The 19056-nt window shown below is 40.8% G+C and overlaps 1 protein-coding gene across 1 annotated transcript in view; it reads left to right on the forward strand.

Annotated features, from left to right (window-relative positions):
* Window positions 1-19056, forward strand: part of EPHX2 (epoxide hydrolase 2, cytoplasmic) — a 111247-nt gene that overhangs the window by 15950 nt on the left and 76241 nt on the right. Inside the window, exons 2-4 of the mRNA XM_006884923.1 lie at window positions 11800-11884; window positions 14731-14890; window positions 18714-18904. Of these exons, the coding sequence (XP_006884985.1) occupies window positions 11800-11884; window positions 14731-14890; window positions 18714-18904 (436 nt within the window). The remainder of the gene's footprint in view (window positions 1-11799; window positions 11885-14730; window positions 14891-18713; window positions 18905-19056) is intronic.

Genomic DNA, 19056 nt, shown 5'->3' on the forward strand with positions numbered 1-19056 from the left:
CCGTCAAATTGGATCTGACTGGTACAGGAGACTGCCCCTCCTTGTCCAGCAGAGCATGAAGTAGAGTCTGGGTTCCCCCCCACCCCCAGGTGCCTGTCGGGGCCTGGGTTTCAGCTGTCCACACCACAGCAGTGGGCAACGAGCTTAAAGCCCCTGATGGCTCTGGGCGCTGACTCTCACCAGTGGCTATGGATGATACAATTCTGTTTTATAGGAGAGCATGTCCTCTGATTCTATATAAACTGGACTCCTTTTCATTACAGAATTTGTTCCTTTCCTAGTGCTGCCATTTTTATGGTCGTGCATTTATACGTTGGGTAGACTGCATTAAACTCACACTGAGAGTTGAGGTGGATTCTGCTAGAGATCATGTGAGGTTTGGCTCAGGTCTTTGTGATATCAAGGAGAAATAAAGGAATCTTTAAATTTATTTCCTCTTCTTTTTCTTTGCCAGATGAAGGAGAATTAGAAGAACCTGCAGGAGGAATCTGCATCTTTGTGCCCTGGTTTCCTGCCCCCACATTGACTATTCCCTCTGTTTTTAGTTGGCCTGACTGTGCATGTCAGGAGCCAGCATTGGCAGTGGTCCACATCACAAGAGCCTGCCATCTGTGTCAAGGGTGAGGTGGGAGATCAGTGCATTGAGCCTCCTGAGGCTTCTAGAATCCACTCTGTGTCTCAGAGCCTTGTGGTCACTGCTACCAGCTCCTCCTCCCAAGGCCTGTGTGCCAGGCCAGGGAGTGCTGGTGGGCCCTGCTCAGTCTCCTGCCGTTTCTTGCGAGGAAAGTTTCTTGCCATGCTCAAATTAGGAGCTGGAAAGCTCTTTTCTCCATCTGGTCTTAAGCTAACTATATTATATTGAAATTCATCTAGATTTCTTAGAGAATGGCCTAACTTTCCAGTATAAAATCATAGATCTGTTACACTCCTATGATTGTTTTGGAAAGAGAAGCTTGTGATATGTATCTTGTTTATATCATTTCTTTTCCTATGAATTATTTGGGAAGCTTTAGTGGCCTAGTTGAACACAGGGTCAATATGAGTCACAAACAACTCAATGGCATATAACAACGACAACAACAACAACAAAAAAAACAATGGCTTAGTGATAAGAAGCAGTGCTTTAATCCCAAAGGCACGTGGCTCAAATCCACCAGCTGCTCCACGGGAGAAGGATGAGCAGTCCACTCTCATGTACCTTACTGCCTCTGAAAATCTGCTGAAAGGTCAGATCTGGGTCAGTTCTGACTTGACAGCAAATAACATCATGAACTATTTACTGTGATTTGAGTGAAAGTTTGCAGAGCAAATTGATTTTCAGTTCAATAGTTGACACTTGTTATGTTTCATGACATTGCCTCCAATCCCCACATTGTAACAACCCCTTCCCACTTCCTTCCCGTTTCCATTTGTCCTTCTTTCCTACCCTTTCTTGCCTTCTGAGATTCATCCCTGGGCAAATGCTGCCCTTATGACCTCGTGTGCTTCATGGCCTTGTGAGTATGCTTCTGCCAAGTAGTATAGACCTGTCTGTTGACTGAAAGTTGAGTCATGGGGTTGATTTCCCTTTCAGGCTGTCAGGGTGACTAAGGACTATAAGTCTTCAAGGTTCCACTAGATTCTTTCTCAGGATTAGAAGTTGGTACTAAGTTAGATTTCTGCCTACTTCATTTTAACTTGTACACAATAATCTGTTCTACAGATACAGGATTTGGCCCTTTTTTAGAATATTTATTTGCACTTCCTCTTCATCTTTATTTGCAAATAATTTTTTTATTCTTCCATTCTGGCTCCAAGGATTGCAGGAGCACCGTTTGCTAGGTCCAGAATCTCAAGCATTCTTGACATTCTATCTTTAGCAAGTGGGTGAGGGCACAACTGTCAATGATGGGGTTCTGGAGTTTCTAAAATGTCGGGGGGGGACACTTAAACTATCCTGGTATTGCCCTCATTCTTGGACTCTGGGCATGCTTCTCTTGTTTTCACAACCCTACAATCGGGATGGGTGTGTCAGAGGCAAAGCGATTGGCACAGGATAGAGCAGGGTTTAGGGCTTTTGTACATAGGGTCACTATGAGTCGCAAACGACTCGACTCGACGGCACATAACAACAACAACCACCACCATTGTGATGGTTTTCTAAAATACAAACAAGAACTTACCATTGCACTGCATAAAAACTATTAGTGGTAGTACATTGTTGTTATGTGCAATTGACTATGACTCAATGTTGTTGTGTTGTTATGTGCCATCGTGTCACCTGTGACTCATAGCAACCCTATGTACATTATCTCTAAAAGCTGCCCTATCCTGTGGAAATCTTAACATCTCCAACAGACCTAATCCCATTGCTCCACTCACTGAGTCAATCCCTCTCGTGCTGGGTCTTTCTGACCTACACTGTCCCTACACCCTTCCGAGATTAATTCGTAGGAGTGTTGAACATACCGTGGACCACCAAGAGAACAAACAGGTATGTCCTGTAGAGGGCAAAACCAGTTTGCTCCTTGGAGGCAAGGATTTTGAGGCTTCATTTCAGACACTTTGGGCACATGGCTTCTTACCACTCAGCCACTGTTGTTATGCGCCATCGAGTCACCTGTGACTCATATCAATGCAGTGTTCAACTCGGCCACTGGAGCTTCCCAAATAATGTTATTTTAATCATTAGCCACAAGAACTGTGGTGTGAGTTGACAATCTTTTTTATTTAAAAAGTTTTGTTAGTTATAGAATTTACCATGTTGTTGTTGTTATGTGCCATTGAGTCACTTGCAACTCATAGCGACCCTATGTACAAGAGCCCTGAACTTTGCTCTATCTTGTGCCAACTTCCCTGTCTCTGACACAACTACTTCCATTACCCTAATCACTGAATCAATCCATCTCATCAAGGATCTTCCTTTCCTCTGCTGTCCCTCCACCCTCCCAAATATGATGTCCTTCTCCAAGGACCGGTCCCCTCCTTGCAACTTGCCCAAAGTATGTCAGATGAAGCTCAGAATCCTTGCCTACAAGGAACAGCCTGGTCTCACCCTCTCTAGGAGGAACTTGTTTGTTCTATCAGTCCATGATATACTCAATACTCATCTCCAGCACCACAGCTCAAAGACATCAATTCTTCTTCTATCATCCCTAGTCATTGTCCAGCTCTCCAATGCATAGCAAGTAATTGCAAAGATCATGGCCTGTATCAGGTGCACCTTAGTCTCCGGACTGACATCGTTGCTCTTCAGTACTTTGGAGACTCATAGTGACTCTATAAACAATGTCACTGAGCCCTGCTCTATCATGAGCTTCTGCCATTACCCCAGGCATTGAGTCAATCTATCTCATCCAGAATCTTCCTTTCTTGGGCTGCCTCTCCACCCTTCCAAGCTTGATATCCTTCTCCGAGGACTAGTTCCTCTGGTCAACATGCCCAAAATATGTGAAATGAAGCTTCAAAATCTTGCTGGCAAGGAGCAACCTGGTTTTACTCTCCCCAGGATAGACTCTCTTGGCAATCCATGGTATATTTAATATTATTCTCTTCTCCAACACCACAAGTCAAAGGCATCAAATGTTCTTCCTATCATCCTTATGCATTATCCAGTTCTTAGATGCATAGCAAGTAATTGCAAAGACCATGGCTTGGATCAAAGATCATGGCTTGTTATGTTGCTCTTTAGTACTCTGGCGAAGTCCCTGACAGCAGACTTTCCCATCGCAATTCATCTTTTGATTTCTTGGCTGCTGGTACCAAGAGTGTTGATTATGGAGCCAAGCAAGCTGAAGTTGTTAGCAATCTCAATCTCTTCCCTATCTGTCATAGTGCTGCCAATTGGCCTAGTAGTGATAATCTATTTTTGTTTGGGGGTTTGTTGTTGTTGTTTTGATTGTAAAAAACATGTATAGGGATCCAAGGGGGTAAGGGTTGGGAGCAGAAGAATGAGGATGGGTAAGGATGAAATCATAGGGTTGCACAATTTGGTGGGTAGAGGAAGTAGGTAAAGGAAATGAGAAAGATCTGCCAGGGACCAGAAAAGACAGCATAATGGTGAGCGTAGTCCAATGGTGATTAACTTTTTTTTTTTTTAATACAAGGAGATTGTCTTTTTATTTGTGGGTTTCTCATTTGGGAATAGAGGCCCAGACTCTCTGGCTGCTTCATGCTGAACAGGGGCATTGAGATGAAGTGGAAGAGGAGCCCACCTTGTACTGGTCATCTTGAGTTGAGGCTGCATGCCTCCCTGTTCAGTTAGAAGATATTTTCATGACATTTTCTGCTCTCTGGACTGCAAGGTGTTTGCGTTTGTGAGTCCAGGAGGAGTGGCAAGCTGAACTTTGAGGCTCCATCCACACTCACTTCCTTAGCTAGCAGTTATATTTCCCTTTTGTTCTGGAACCAGGCTCAGGGTTTATGTTTTGGAACAAGATTCAGTGTTCAGGTTGCCTATAGGAAAGTGGGCAAACTTAGAACAAACTTGTGAGTTACAAAGAAAAGGGCTTTGGTGGTATTACTTACAGGTGTGCTGGAGGAGGAGCTGGAGGAAAGTGGCTGAGATAAAGTTCTTCATACACTCAAGGCAGCTCTCCCCAGGGGCTGGGTAGCTCTCTCCAGGGACCAGATAGCTCCCCCCATCGGCAAAGCTCTTCTGAGGTCTCGACCTTGTGCTCTACGGTGACTGTGGCTGGGGACAACACTTCTGACTCTAGCACTGCCGTCATTGTCCCCTTCCTCTTTGCCAAGTGGACTAATTGTAACTCAAGAACTCAAACAAAGTTTGTCTGAGGCAGGTCGTGAGGCGAACTCCACACAACTCTCAGGTCAGAAATCTTCTATCTTGCTCTGCAAGCAAAATCTTGCTAAAAATCATTTTCCAGATCTTTATTTTCTTGATGTTGAGCTTCAATCCTAATTAAGATTGCAGTCCTTGACATTTTGCAGCAAACTCTTCAGGTCCTCCTCATTTTCAGCAAGCAAGGTAGTGTCATCTACATAACGCAAGTTGTTGGTGAGTCTCCCTCTAATCCTGATGGAGGAAAGGATCCGTTCCTCTTCATAAAGTCCAGCCTCCTGAATGATCTGTTTGTCATATAGATTGAAAAGGTATAGAAAAAGAACATATCCCAGGTGCATCCCTTTCTTGATTTTGAACTATGCAGTATTTCCTTGCTCTTTTTGGATGACTGCTTCCTGGTCCGAGTATAGATTTCATGTGAGCACAATCAAGTGTTCTGGGATTCCCATTCTTTTCAATGTTAGCCACAATTTGTTGTGATCCACACAGTCAAAGGCCTCTACATAATCAATGAAGCATAGATTCTTCTGGTAATCTTAGCTTTTAGCCAAGACCTGCAGGAGAAAGTTCAGTGCTTTACATGAAAAGAGCTATGTTTACCTGCCACTTGTACACTTCTTATCGTGTGCCAGGACATCCTTCAGCCCTAGACTCCAACCACTGCCTCTGTATATTGCTGCTTCTTGTGTTCATACATTTGAAAATGCTGTTGCTGATGCTTAAAATACTGCTCCTCACTCTCCCTGTCTACCCATCAAGATTGGAGGAAGACTCACCAACAACTTGCTCAGGCAGCTGTTTCTCCAAAACCTTTCTCCATTCCATCCCAAGGAGAACTGACTAGCCACCTCCTCTGTGTGTGTGTGTGTGTGAAATGCACGAGTATGTATGTATACTTTTACAAAAACTGCACAACACTTTCTTAAGAATCCCTAGTGGCACAGTGGACTAAGCTTTGGGCTAATAGTGCTTCAAGCCTACCAGTGACACTGTGGGAGAAAGACGAAGGAATCTGCTCCTACAAAGATTTACAGCCTTAAATGTCCTACGTGGCAGTTCTACTCTATCCCATAGGGTCACTATCACTCAGAATCAACTTGTGACGGTGAGCCAGGTGTAATTTTTTACTAGTAATCATCTTCAATCCTAGATGCTCCTGAGGGCCAGAGTCCTGATGATCTGTATCTCAACAGTTATCTTTAAGTCTCTTCCCTCAACATAGTTTCTTTCATATCACACCACTTGAGAAATATTTGGTTTTTAAGAAAAATTGTTTTTCATTTATGTTGGTTTGCATAAAAATATAAGTATTTGCTTTAATGAAAATACCTCTTTTATATTCTGTGATTTCCCCTGTTCCCTTCTCATCTTCTTTTATCAGTCCCCATTCACTGGACAGAAAAAAAACACAACCCTTTTTCATTCCAGTTAGATAAATCCACATATAGATAGATTTCTGTATTATCTCTCTATATAGATATAGGTATATAGCTCTGTGTGTGTGTGTGTGTGTGTGTGTGTGTGTGTGTGTCTATATATAGCTATATCTATGCATTGCATGTTGTTGTGTACCTTCGAGTCAGAACTGACCCATAGCTCACCCTCCAGTGGGTTTTCAGAGGCTGTTTAATTGCATGGGGGGAGATTGCCCATCCTTCTCCCACAATGCATTGCATAGTATAGTCTTTCTTAAGACTATAGTGACAGCTATAAGACAGAGTGCCAGCTGCTGAAGAGAATAAAGTATCCATCATGTGGGGGTGATGGAAATGTTCTACAATTGGAATGTCATGTGTTTGCAGAGTTCCATAAATTGATTACAAGTCAGTGAATTATACCCTTAATCAGATAAATGTGATAGCATATAATTTATGTATATGAAGCTGTTAAAAGAATAGCAAAGATATGACTATTGCTAATACAGGATTATTGAGAAAGGGCATAGACATGAGGTCATTCCATTCATGGGGTATTTTTTCCATCATTTTAGACCCTGGTACTCTAAAGGAATACAGCCTAATTATCTTGTTGTTATGTCCATCTAGTTACCTGCGACTCATAGCAACCCAATGCACAACAGCTCTGAACCCTGAACCTGAACCAAATTCATAGTCTCCAACACCCCTGTCCCTATTACTCCAGTCACTGTGTCAATCCATCCCATCCAAGGTCTTCCGCTTCTTTATGGTCCTTCCACTCTTCCAAGCATGATGCCCTTCTCCAAGGACTGGTTCATTAAGTTTTTCTTACTTTCCTTATGATTAGATTTGCGGTAGGAATTTTTGAAAACTGTTCTATCATTTCCGTGTCTCATATTAAAATGTGTATGCTGTCATTTTCCTTCAATGTTGGTAATATTAACTCTGATTACTTAACTCAAGTGGTATGAACCAAATTTTGCATTTTACTGTTACTTCCCCCTTTATCATTAATGAGCAATGTGTGGGGTGAACATGGTGATGCAGTTAAGTGCTCAGTTGCTTGACCGATAGGTTGGCAGTTCAGATATACCTGGCAGCACTGTGGAGGAGAGACCTGGTGATCTGTTCCCATCAAGATTCTGTTGTTATGTGCTGTCAAGTCAGAACTGACTCATAGCTGACCCTGCATCTGTTTTTCAGAGGCTGTGAAGCACAACGGAGGAGATTGTCTTTCTCTTGCAGAGCAGCTACTGGATTCGAACCACTAGGCTACCAGGGCTCCTTCAATAAAGATTACAGCTAGGAAAAGCCTGTGAGGCAGTTTTATTCCATCACACTGTGTTGCTTTGAGGTCTAAAAAACTCGATGACACAAACAACATTTAGTATTCATTCAGAATGGTACCCTTGAGTAACTGATGATATGTTCCACAGTCAGCTGCATCCAGTGGGCTGTGGAGTTGGATAGGAGGGTTTGAGAAATATTCCCATCACTGTTTTTAGTTACTAGAGTGACACAGGACTGCTGTTATTGAGCTTCTCCAAATGATTCCTTCCACAGATGTTGTTGTTGTTGTTGTTATGTGCCATTACACATGAACCTCACCTGATGGACTACATAGGAATTAGATTGGCTACATCTGTGGATTCTATGGACAACAGAATCCACAGATGTAGCCAATCTCATTCCTATGTATCAGGTGAGGTTCATGTGTAAAGTCACCATTTATGTTTTTAAAAAAGATGTGTGCGATGATTAAACCATGGAGTGTACAAAAGTTGATCATTATGTTTCCAGCTTCATTTCTGTCATACTTTCTGACTACCATGCCTTCTTCATTATTTCCACCTTTATTTTTATTGTATTATGTGTGTGTACCGTCAAATCAGATCTGACTGGTACAGGAGGAGATTATCCCTCCTTCTCCTGCAGAGCATCTGGTGGATTCGAACCATGTGCCTCTGGGATTGCAGTGCAGTATTTCCAACTTTTGTATTCTAGTCACTAATTATCATTAATGCATTTTTTTCATTCCCAAACATGTGTTTTATAAAATTAATCATCATTAAGACTGCATGTGTGGTCAATTTAGGACTACATAATTTGGTAAAAATCTTCAACTTCCTTCTCTTTGGCTTTAGCTGTTGGTGCATATATTTGAATAATAGTCATATTAACAGTCAAGTAACACTCAACATGATGGCACCTAACAACAACAAGGATGGTGCAGCTTTGTCTCACATATTTTGGGCATGTTGTTAGGAAGCGTCATTCCTTAGAAAGACATCATACTTGGAGGGGTTGAGGGTCAATCGAAGGAAAGGAAGCTCTTCAACAAGGTGGATTGTCATAGTGGCCGTATTAGTGGGCTCAAGTACATCAGAGATGATGAGGTTAGCACAGGATAGGGCAGGATTCAGAACTGATATTTATAGGGTTGCTATGAGTTGTAGTCAATTCGATGGCACCTTACAACAACAACAAATGATTTTCTGTCCCTGGTTCTGTAGTAACATGTTAAATTGCTAACAGAAAAGTCAAGTGGGTACAGTCACCTGCTGCTTCCTGGAAGTAAAATAAGCAGTCTCCTTCTGTAAAGATTTATAGACTCAGAAAGCTGATGGAGGGTCGCAATGGGACAGCAGTAGGTTTTTACATTAGTGATTTTTTAATTTTATTGTTGTTTTTTACTGTATTTCTTAGCATTCTACCAGCAAGAAGAATTTTCTGTTTCCCTCCCCCCTTTATTTCTATCTTTATGAATACATGGATTCTTATCCAGAGAATTATTTCTTTTTTTATTTTATATTGGTTTACATACAAAATTCATTTACATACAAAATTAATTTACATTGTGTTTCACACTTTTCTTCATTGACATTGTGTTTCATACAGTCATTCCCATACATGTGTTTTATAAAATTAATCACCATTAAACTATGTCCACCATAATTACCCTGTTTTTTCAGGTCCCTGCTGGGTCTTTCCTTTACCCTGACCCATGAAATTGTGTGACTCTGTGATATCCTTCCTGCCCACTCTTACCCCAGCTATTCTAATCCTTTTCAATCTGGATCCATGCTCTGCCTTTTATGGTATCCTCATTGCTTTCTTAATCTTTCCCTTTCTGATGCAACAGATATTCTGGCTCAACTTGTGCTTTCTTTATCTCAACACTGGAGTGAATCATTTCTTCAAGGAACTCTAATTCATTTTAAGAGAGAATTGCATTGAAAAACCAAGATCTAGGAATACTTGCTGCTACTGGTTTATCATTACTTTTAGTAACTCTCTGAGACCTGAACTAGGAAATATGTCTCTCTCTCTTCTCTCTCCTCTCTTCTCTCCCTCCTTCCCTCCTTCTCTGTCTCTCTCTCTCTCCCTCTCTCTCCGTGTGTGTGTGTGTGTGTGTGTGTGTAAAATCATAGATTCAGATGATCCCAATCTAAAACTATGTTTTGTTCTGGTTACTCTTTGCTTAACAATATATAAAAAAGTAAATTTGGGATTTCCATTCCATACCAATGTAGAAAGCAAACCCACACACTAGAGGTTACTATTTATATTTCTTTTTCAATTTTTGTGGTAAAACTTACATACAGTAGAATGTACAAATTCTAAATATCAAATGCAGTGAGGTTTGGTAAAATACATATATGTGGAACTTTTACCCCTCTTAAAATAAAATGCTATATGTCTTCCAAGGAAATTCTCTTGTAAGGGGATTTTAATCACTTCCCTTCTGTTGAGGTAACACTTTTTTTAAATATTTTTATTCCACCATTGCTTTGTCGATTCTGAAACAGTTTTACTCTTGTATGTGGCTTCTTTTGTAAAACCTAATGTCTGTGAACTTCATCCAATGCTCCATGAAGGTCTTTCCTTTTTGTTACAGAATAGAATTCAGTTGTTTGGGTGGCTCATGATTGGTTTACCTATTCTCCTGCTGTTGAACATTTTGAAGCCCTGGCTTAGTCCATAGAGAGTTGTGCTCCTAACCCAAAGTTGGGACCTTTTTGGTGGTTCAAATCCCACAGCGACTCTTCAGGAGAAAGATGGACAATTTCTCTTCCCTTGCAGTTCAGAGCCTTTTGAAAACCTAGAATGTCAGCTATGAGTTATTCTGACTTGACAGCAATTAATGATCAACAGGCTGCTTCAGAATGCTTGCACCTGTCTTTTTGTTATTATTTCCCTTGAGTAAATAGCTCAGAATGCAGCTGATGATCATAGGCTAAGTCTGTGTTTAACTTTTTAAGTAGTAAACCTTTTTCCAGTGTGGTGCTTCCACATTCTCATCTGCAGTATATTAATGTTCTGATTGCTCCGTATCTTCAGCAGAATTTAATGTGAAGTTTGAAAAGCTTTAGCCATTCTGTTGGGTATAATGATATCTCTATGTGCTTTTTATTTGCAGTTTCCTACTGAGTAATGACATATGAATAATTAACAGTTACTTGTTAACTTTTTATATATCTCTCATTATAAAGTGTCAGTTTAAGTTTTCTGTCCATTTTTGTTGGTTTGCTGTCTTTTTATTGTTGATTTTTTTTCCCGCCTTTTAGCTGTTTCTGGTCATCACCATTATCATCTCTATTTATTTACTGAGAATTCCCTATTTTTTCCATTCACTATGACCATGTTTGTTTTTGTAATTGTTACCACCAAGCCACAGATTTGCTGCCAGCCATCTCAGAGACAGTGGTGGAGTAGAAAGAAAAGCAAAGTTTTGTTCTCTACCAATTGTCTCCCCATCTTGAAGCCAACTTATAAGGCAGAATGTGAGAAATTGTCATGATACTTTCTCCTGCCTGGGCAGTCTGACCAGTAGTCAGATCCCAGACTGGTTGCCCTGATCTTAACAATATTCCAGTGGTAGGTCATCCCTATGTTAAGGGATCATGGCTTAGAGAACATACCATGATTAACATCACTGTTTTTAGTTAACTTTTTAAAGGGAAATTACTAGAGTAACACAGAATGGCCAGCCTTAGTTCCTGGCCATAAACTGTGGAAGCAAACAAGAAAGGTAACCAAAAGGGTTTAGGCCAAAATTACTGGAGGCAAATGGCAATAAAAAAAGGTTTAGGACCCTGAAGGAATGTTATTTTGATAAAGAAGTGAGCATCATTATGACTAAGTAAAAAGGAAGTCCTATTTTGCCTAAGTTATTATGAAATGTTAGTTTCACGTTATTATTATTGTTGTTATGTGCTGTGAGTCAGAATCAACCTATAGCTGACCCTCCAGTGGGTTTTCAGAGGCAGTAAACTGCACAGAAGACATGATTATAGAGCATTACAAAAGGTGAAAAAAAACCAACTCTGATTGCCATGGATTCTGAACCAGCTCTTAGCTAACTCTCTATTGGGTTTCCAAGGCTGTAAATCACCTGGGAAGAGATTATTTATCTTTCTCTAAGAAGCATGTTAGTTTTTTATTATTTTATTCCTCAATTGCATACTCATTTTTCATATTGATGACATTTCCATATCTAACAGCAATTTGAAAGAAAATAGAAATAAGGTCTGTCTCCTACATGCTGCCATGCAAAGTTACCTCAATGTTGACGTTGTTCTTGATTGTGTCTTCCAGAGGCTTCTTGAGTGAACCTTTCAAGAAAGGAGGCCCAGATTGTTCCACTGTCTGCCTCATGAAAGGACAGATGACATATTCCCAGGTAAGAGGGCACCACATAAGCCTCCCTGCTCAGTTATTCTTTGTATACACCGATGATAAGTTTTCCGAGGTAGGAGTTATGTCTTCATCATACCTTTACTCCTTTTAGCACTTAAGTCATAAGAACTTACTTTGAAGGGCAGAGACATGCATTTGGGATTATGTTGTTTGGAGTCTCTTTGGGCCAACCAATGGGAGACATCCCAGTGACCAGTACATTTCCGTGGTGCCACTAATATAACCAGAATTGCTCTCTTAGGACAGAGCCACTGGGTCTGTTAATTCAATAGCTGCATGCCATGGGCTTTAAAGTTGGATATAAGGGTTTGAGTCATCATCCCCATTTATGATGACTTGTTTGACCACAAGTGAGTTAGTTAATCTCCAAAAGTCTCAGTTTTTAATCATGTCCATGAAATGACATCTAGATAATATTACTTATTGTGAAGAGTGCAACCTACTTAGCAAATGCTTGGCATGTAGTGAATAACAAATATTAGCTGTTATTGTTACTCTTAAACACAGTTTAAAAACAAACAAACAAACAAACAAAAAACACAACTTAGAATCTAAAACTACCAAATTCTCAAGTAGTACTTGTCTAAGAAAAAGACTTGAGCATTTTCTCTGTAAGTAAATATTTAAAGCATTCTGTGTTAATTTTGCATTATTATTTATTATAAGCACCCATCATTGGTCATAAAACTTGGGATATACTGTAACAGAATGCAAAAGCCTATTGGGAAAGTGCAAGTAGTCTTCATGTGGGGAATATGTTTTTGTAGTCAGCCTAAAACATATGACACACAAATATAGTTTAGCAATTGGTGATTGAAAGCTGTAATGAGATTGCTAGTAATAAGCCTTCTTCAAAACTTTATTATTAAAAGAGTAGCAGTGATGTTTTTGGACAAGGGAAGTGATACATATTTTCAATTGAATGTGTTGTTGTTGTTATGTGCCGTCAAGTCGCTTGCGACTCATAGCGACCCTATGTACAGCAAAACTCCACTCTGTCCTGTGCCAATCGCACTGTCTCTGACACTCCCATCCCAATTATCCCAGTCACTGAATCAATCCACCTCATAGAGGGCCTTCCTCTCCTGCGCTGTCCCTCCATCCTCCCAAGCATGATGTCCTTCTCCAAGGACCTGTCTCTCCTCACAACATGTCCAAAGTATGTTAGACGGAGCCTCAGAATCCTTGCCTCCAAGGAGCCACCCGGTTTAACCCTTTCCAGGACAAATCTGTTTGTTTTCCTAGAAGTCCATGGTATTCTCAATATTCTTCTCCAGCACCACAGCTCAAAGGCATCAATTCTCCTTCTATCCTCCTTGGTCATTGTCCAACTCTCTGATGCATAACAAGTGATTGCGAAGACCACGGCCTGTATCAGATGCACCTTAGTCTCCAGAGAGACACCATTGCTCTTCAGTACTTTGGAGAGATTCCTAACAGCAGACTTTCCCATGGCAATGTGCCTTTTAATTTCCTGGCTGCTGGTGCCAAGACTGTTGACTGTGGAGCCAAGCAAACTGTAGCAATAAAATTAATTTCTAGTGCTTACTATGAAAACCCTGTTTTCGTAGCTTCTAATAGTTGATGTAACTTCTATAAAATGTCTATATTGAAGTAAGAGGTCTGCAAAAGTAAATCATAGCCTGATATGCCTGATTTGTCTTTTAAAAAGTCCTATCTTGGCAATTAAAGTAATCTTTTACCTTTTTATTTATGTGTAACATAAAAGTACTCCAAATCCAACTCCTGTTGAATTTTTGCAAACTAAATATATCCATGGCACCAACACCCATACCAAGGGAAACAAACCAAAAACCAAAACCCATTGTCAGCCCTCTCACCCCTTCCTAATACTTCCTTCTAAGAGTAACCACCTTTGACTTTGAAACATTTAGATCTATTTGCTTAATTGTGTATTTTATAGAAACAAGCTGTAGGTGAGCTCTCTAACATCTGGCTTTTTTTGTTTCTTTTATATTTGTGAGATTTATTCACAGCATATCGCTGTAGATAGTTTGTTTCTGTTGTTGCTTAGCCTTTTATTATATGACTCATTCTCATTCACTCTCATTGCCTTCAACTCAGAATTGACTCATAGCTAACCCTCCAGTCTGTTTCTGAGGCTGAAAATCGCACAGGAGAAGATTCCCCATCTTTCTCCTATGGAGAAAAATTTGAATCATGGTGGATTTGAAGTTCCTGAGAGTGATAGCCTTTGAGTTAGCAGCACAAGTCCCCATAGGCTATGCCCCAGAGCTCTCATTCCCTAATCTATTCATTCTGCTCTTGATGAATGTGTGGGTAGTTTCTCATTTGGGACGATTGGAAACAGTGTTGCTATGATAGGATAGCAATTGGTGGCCAAGTTATAAGGAGTTGAGCTACCAAGCCAAAGGCACATGGTTCTAATGCACCAGCTGCTTTGTGGGAGAACAGTGGCCTGTGAACTTCTGAGTAATTTACAGCCTCTGATAATTCTCTGGAAGGTCACCTCTGAGGAAGTTTTGACTCAGCTGGCACATGACAACAACATGAGGGTATATAAATATATATCTCCCAATCTTTCTATTACACTACTGGTGGGTAGTTTCCAGTGTGGGACTTATGAATTGTGCTACTATGAATATTTTTGTACATCTCTTTTGGTGATTCAATGTTAGGTATTTCTATAAGTATTAGATATTTATTTCATAAGTATAAAATATTCAATGTTAGGTAAGTCCATAGTGGACTTGTTGAGTAGTGCATACATATATATTTAATAGATATTGCTAAAACTTTTCAAAGTCATTATACTGATCTATAACTCCTTATCAATTCACTTTACAGTGGTTGCCTCTTATGGAAGAAGACTGCAGGAAGCATTCTGAGGCTTCTGGAATCCGCCTTCCAGAAAATTTTTCTATAAATAAAATCTTTGGGGAAGCAATTTCAGCAAGAACAATCAACCGCCCCATTCTTCAGGCAGCCCTCAATCTCAGAAAGAAGGGTAAGGTTAAACAATTGGCTGTTCTACACCTCGGTCATATAGGAATCCTTGGGGAGTTTTGTGCCAAAACACAAGGTATATAAGAAATACAGTTAACAAAGGTAAACACTGTTGTATACACAATCCATCACTATCAGCAATAATAAACAATCTATAAACAAATATATAGGCAGATAGGCAATGAATAGATATAGATAAAAAGGAATATATCCAGTACCTTTCATAGATTTAGCAGAGGATATTTCTATATTCGTATTGATACATGTTTTAAAAAGAGGAAGGGCATTGTGGGACAGCCAAGTCTGACCTCTACCAACTTCATAAGGAGAAACTTGATGCTCCCATCAAGAGCATCCACAACAAAAAACCAATTCCCATGACGTCAGCTATGTCCTTCATCCTCCTGTACCACCTTCTCCTAATTCCAGCACCAATCTTACTGCTCTGCTGTGTTCAAAATCCATTGTAACAGCTACACAGACCTCACAGTGTTATACTCAAGATTGTGGGGTTTATTAGCGATATTAACAGGTTACAACTCAGGTTGACAACAGGATACAATTGCTCATTTGAGACAGCTTCTGAATCATGCTCATAGGCCCTTCAGCACTCAGCCTTGCAGCTTTAGACCAATGTTACAAACCTCTCTTAATCCTGCCAAAAACTATATGGTGCCTGACTAGCACCACTCACCACTCTTCAAAGGATCACCGTAGAAGGTCCTGAATAGAATGGCCAAACATGCAGAACAGATCTCTGAAACAAACTCTAAAACTCTCCTCCTTATCCCTAATCCTCCAGCAAACTTGGGCAAAGGCTCCACTCCATGGGGCATCAGTCCCAGGTCAACTCCATCTGTGTTAGGACTCTGGTTCTCTGCTATGACTGCTGGTGCTCTCCTGTATGTTTGACTGGTGCTGCAATCTCTGTCTCCAAAGGATGCATGCTGCATTCTCAACTTCGTCCTTGCTGGTAGTATTGTTGTTAAGTGCCGCTGAGTATGACTTCCAGCACCTCTCTGAACAATGGTTCTGAATGCTTCCCTGTTCTGAGCCATCCTGATCAGCTCTGCCATACTTGAGCCCACTGTTAGAGTCATTGTGTCAATCCATCTTGTTGAGGGCCTTCTCCTCCTCCGCTGACCGTCCACCTTTCCAAGGATGGTGTCCTTTTTCCAAGGACTGGCCCCTCCTCACAACATGTCCAAAGTATGTCAGACAAAGTTTTACTATCCTTGCCTCAAAGAAACACCCTGGCTTCACCTTCTCCAATATTTCTGCTTATGAACCTGATCGCTTTAATCCTGGTGAGATGGCCAAACATAGCTAATTCTCTTGTGGGTAGAGTTGGTTATGTATATGCTGTCAAGGCAGAACCAACCCATATCTGACCCTCCAGTGGGTTTTTAGGGGCAGTAAATCTTATGGGAGGATTTTGCTCATCCTTGTCTCAAGCAGTGGTTGGTGGATTTGAACCACTTGCCTTTGAGATTACAGCACAACTTCTTACCACTAGGCCACCAGAGTTCCCTTGTGGATAGATAAAGTAGCACCACACCCTATTTATATGTTCCCACCTGCCATGTGGAAAAGTCAAGGACAATGGCTCAGGAAAGCCATTTTGAAGTAGAGACTTACTATACTACCTGTAGAGTGCTATACATGCTGTAAATGCATCCACGTGTGTAGCAGAGCTAATAGGGGTAGTGCTTTATAAACTTCTTGATCATAACCTATCACCCTTAGGAAACGAGTTGCTGCTCCTAGGGCCTTGGAACCATAATCTCGGTAGACATCACAGTCAATAGATATAGCATAAACTATAAAAACAGTGTTCCGTGTTCTACTTTCATGAGCATCGATTGGAGTTGTAAGAGATGACTTGCAGCTATCTAAGGTGCAACTATCGGTCTCTCCCTGTCTGGAACCAAGAATGTGGGAGAAATGCAAAGATACATAGAAACCAGTAGTTCAAAGGATTAATGTATCACGCAAACTTCAATCTCTGCAACCCTGAGACCTAAAGAAATAGGTGGTGCCTGACTAGCACTGCTCACCGCACTTGAAAGGACCACAGTAGAAGATCCTGACTAGAGTGGCCAGAAATGTGGAACAAAACTCTAAGACAAAAACAATTTTACTTTTTTTAAGCTGATAGAGACTGGTGGAATGACCTTAGTCACCCTTCAAAACTGGAACACAGTACCACCACCACCAACAACACTGTACCCACTTCTGCTGAACTTACACCCAAACAGTAGACAGGCCTAGAACATGAACAATAACACTAGGAGAGCTATTATAAGGTCAAACCACTTAATATGAAAAGGGCAGCATTTGCCCAGAGGTAAAACTCAAAAGGCAGGAAGTGGTAGGATGGAAGGATTAATGGAAATTAGAATCAGCATTGTAATTAATCACAAAACAATTAGCTTCATAAACTTTCACTCAAATCCTGTAAAAACACAAACTAAGAGTGCGTATGCTTCGAAAGACCCTGGATCTTCTTTGAGTTAATGGAAAACCATTCTTAAAACATGGATTCAAAGTAAGTTTCAAGTGGGAAAATAGCAACAAAACAGTATTATAAAAATAATTGTTAAAAAGGCAAAATTTACTTACTGAAGAATTTAAGAGACTGCCGTGCCGTACCCATCAGGGGGTTGTGCCGCTAACCCAAACGCTGTGCCTCTCGAGTTAAATCCACTAGTGGCTTCAAGGGAAAAAGATGTGCAATCCCCTCTGGTGTGATTTATCGCCCAAACCCCCTGGACGGTCAGCTCTGAATGGGTTCTGACAGGACGGCAATGAGTGAGTGAGAGCAATTTAAACCAGAAATTGCTTTGTCAGCCGACTTCCTCATGCCCAAAGAGTACTAGTAATGACCTGAAAGAAAAGTCTCCCATCTTCTTGTCATAGGGATTAAAAAGCAAGGCCTTTTCTTAAGCAACTGTAATTTTTTTTCAGCTTTGGGTCAGAGAGGTTGAGCTATGAGCTGCATGACACATTCAAATGATGTCAAACAATCCAGGACATGAGATCGTGGTCCATCTAGCAGGCGGCTATCAGGGTTGGTGTCTGACCCTTCTTTTTAGGTGCAGTTGAAACCTTTCCACCTGTGCCCCTGCAGATTTACCCAGGTGGATAAATCACCTGCTAACATAATTCCTTACACGAATTAGTCTCAACATAGACTCACCTGTGTCTCATTTCCTGCTACTTGTTCTCATATGTTAAAAAGGTCAAGCGGAAAGATAATAGTTCTCTATTTCCATCTCTTAGTTTCAAAATGCAGGAACAGTCTCTGAAAGTCAATACGGATCTTAAAATATATCAGAACTTGCTGTAACCTGGCTGAGGGAAAGGAGCACCAGTCTATTGACCAGAGTTCTAGGTCGGGCTCTGCTTCACTGTGTGACTCTCAGCAAACTATGACTTGTATGAATTTCTGTTTCTTCATCTTCAAATTTAGGATAGTAAAATCTTGCCTGCTTATACAAGAAATGGTGAGGGTCGAATGAGTTGATGTTTTGTCAGGATGTTTAGATGCACAGTTGTAAGGGATTATGGGATTGTAGCATCTTAATCCGAGTTTCTGAAAGCTTTTAATGTATATACACAGTTTACCGTCAGATCTCTTGGCAGGAGGTGCTTTTCGATCAAAATGACTTCTCCAGAACTTGTCAGTTAAGAAACAGTATTAGAAGATAATGATGTGAACAGTACCCCACCTAATCCATCTTCAGGCCGCCTGTAGGTCATCTCAAGCTTCTTAAAAACAGGTTTTTCAGCTCAGTTCATTCATGGAATGGTTTCTCATTCAGGATTTACAACCTGCATCCTCACCAATAACTGGCTGGACGATAGTGCCCAGAGAGGCGGCCTGGCCCAGCTGATGGGAGAGCTGAGGCCACACTTCGATTTCCTGATTGAGTCCTGTCAAGTTGGCATGGTCAAGCCTGAGCCTCAGATTTATGAGCTATTACTGGATACCTTGCAGGCCAGCCCTAATGAGGTAAGTAGAAGTTTCCTTTCTGTAGATAAGACTGTACCAGAGATAAGACAAACAAAGAGTGTTTGAGAAGGAAGAGATCAAGTACCCAGTAGGGCATTTCTGTGTCCCTGCTAGGGACACTTCTTCTTGATTAGGACTTTAAAAAAAAAAAA

This window comes from Elephantulus edwardii, unplaced genomic scaffold, assembly GCF_000299155.1.
Source record: "Elephantulus edwardii isolate Elephantulus edwardi_28Jun2011 unplaced genomic scaffold, EleEdw1.0 scaffold00038, whole genome shotgun sequence".
In the NCBI taxonomy this organism is placed as follows: Eukaryota; Metazoa; Chordata; class Mammalia; order Macroscelidea; family Macroscelididae; genus Elephantulus; species Elephantulus edwardii.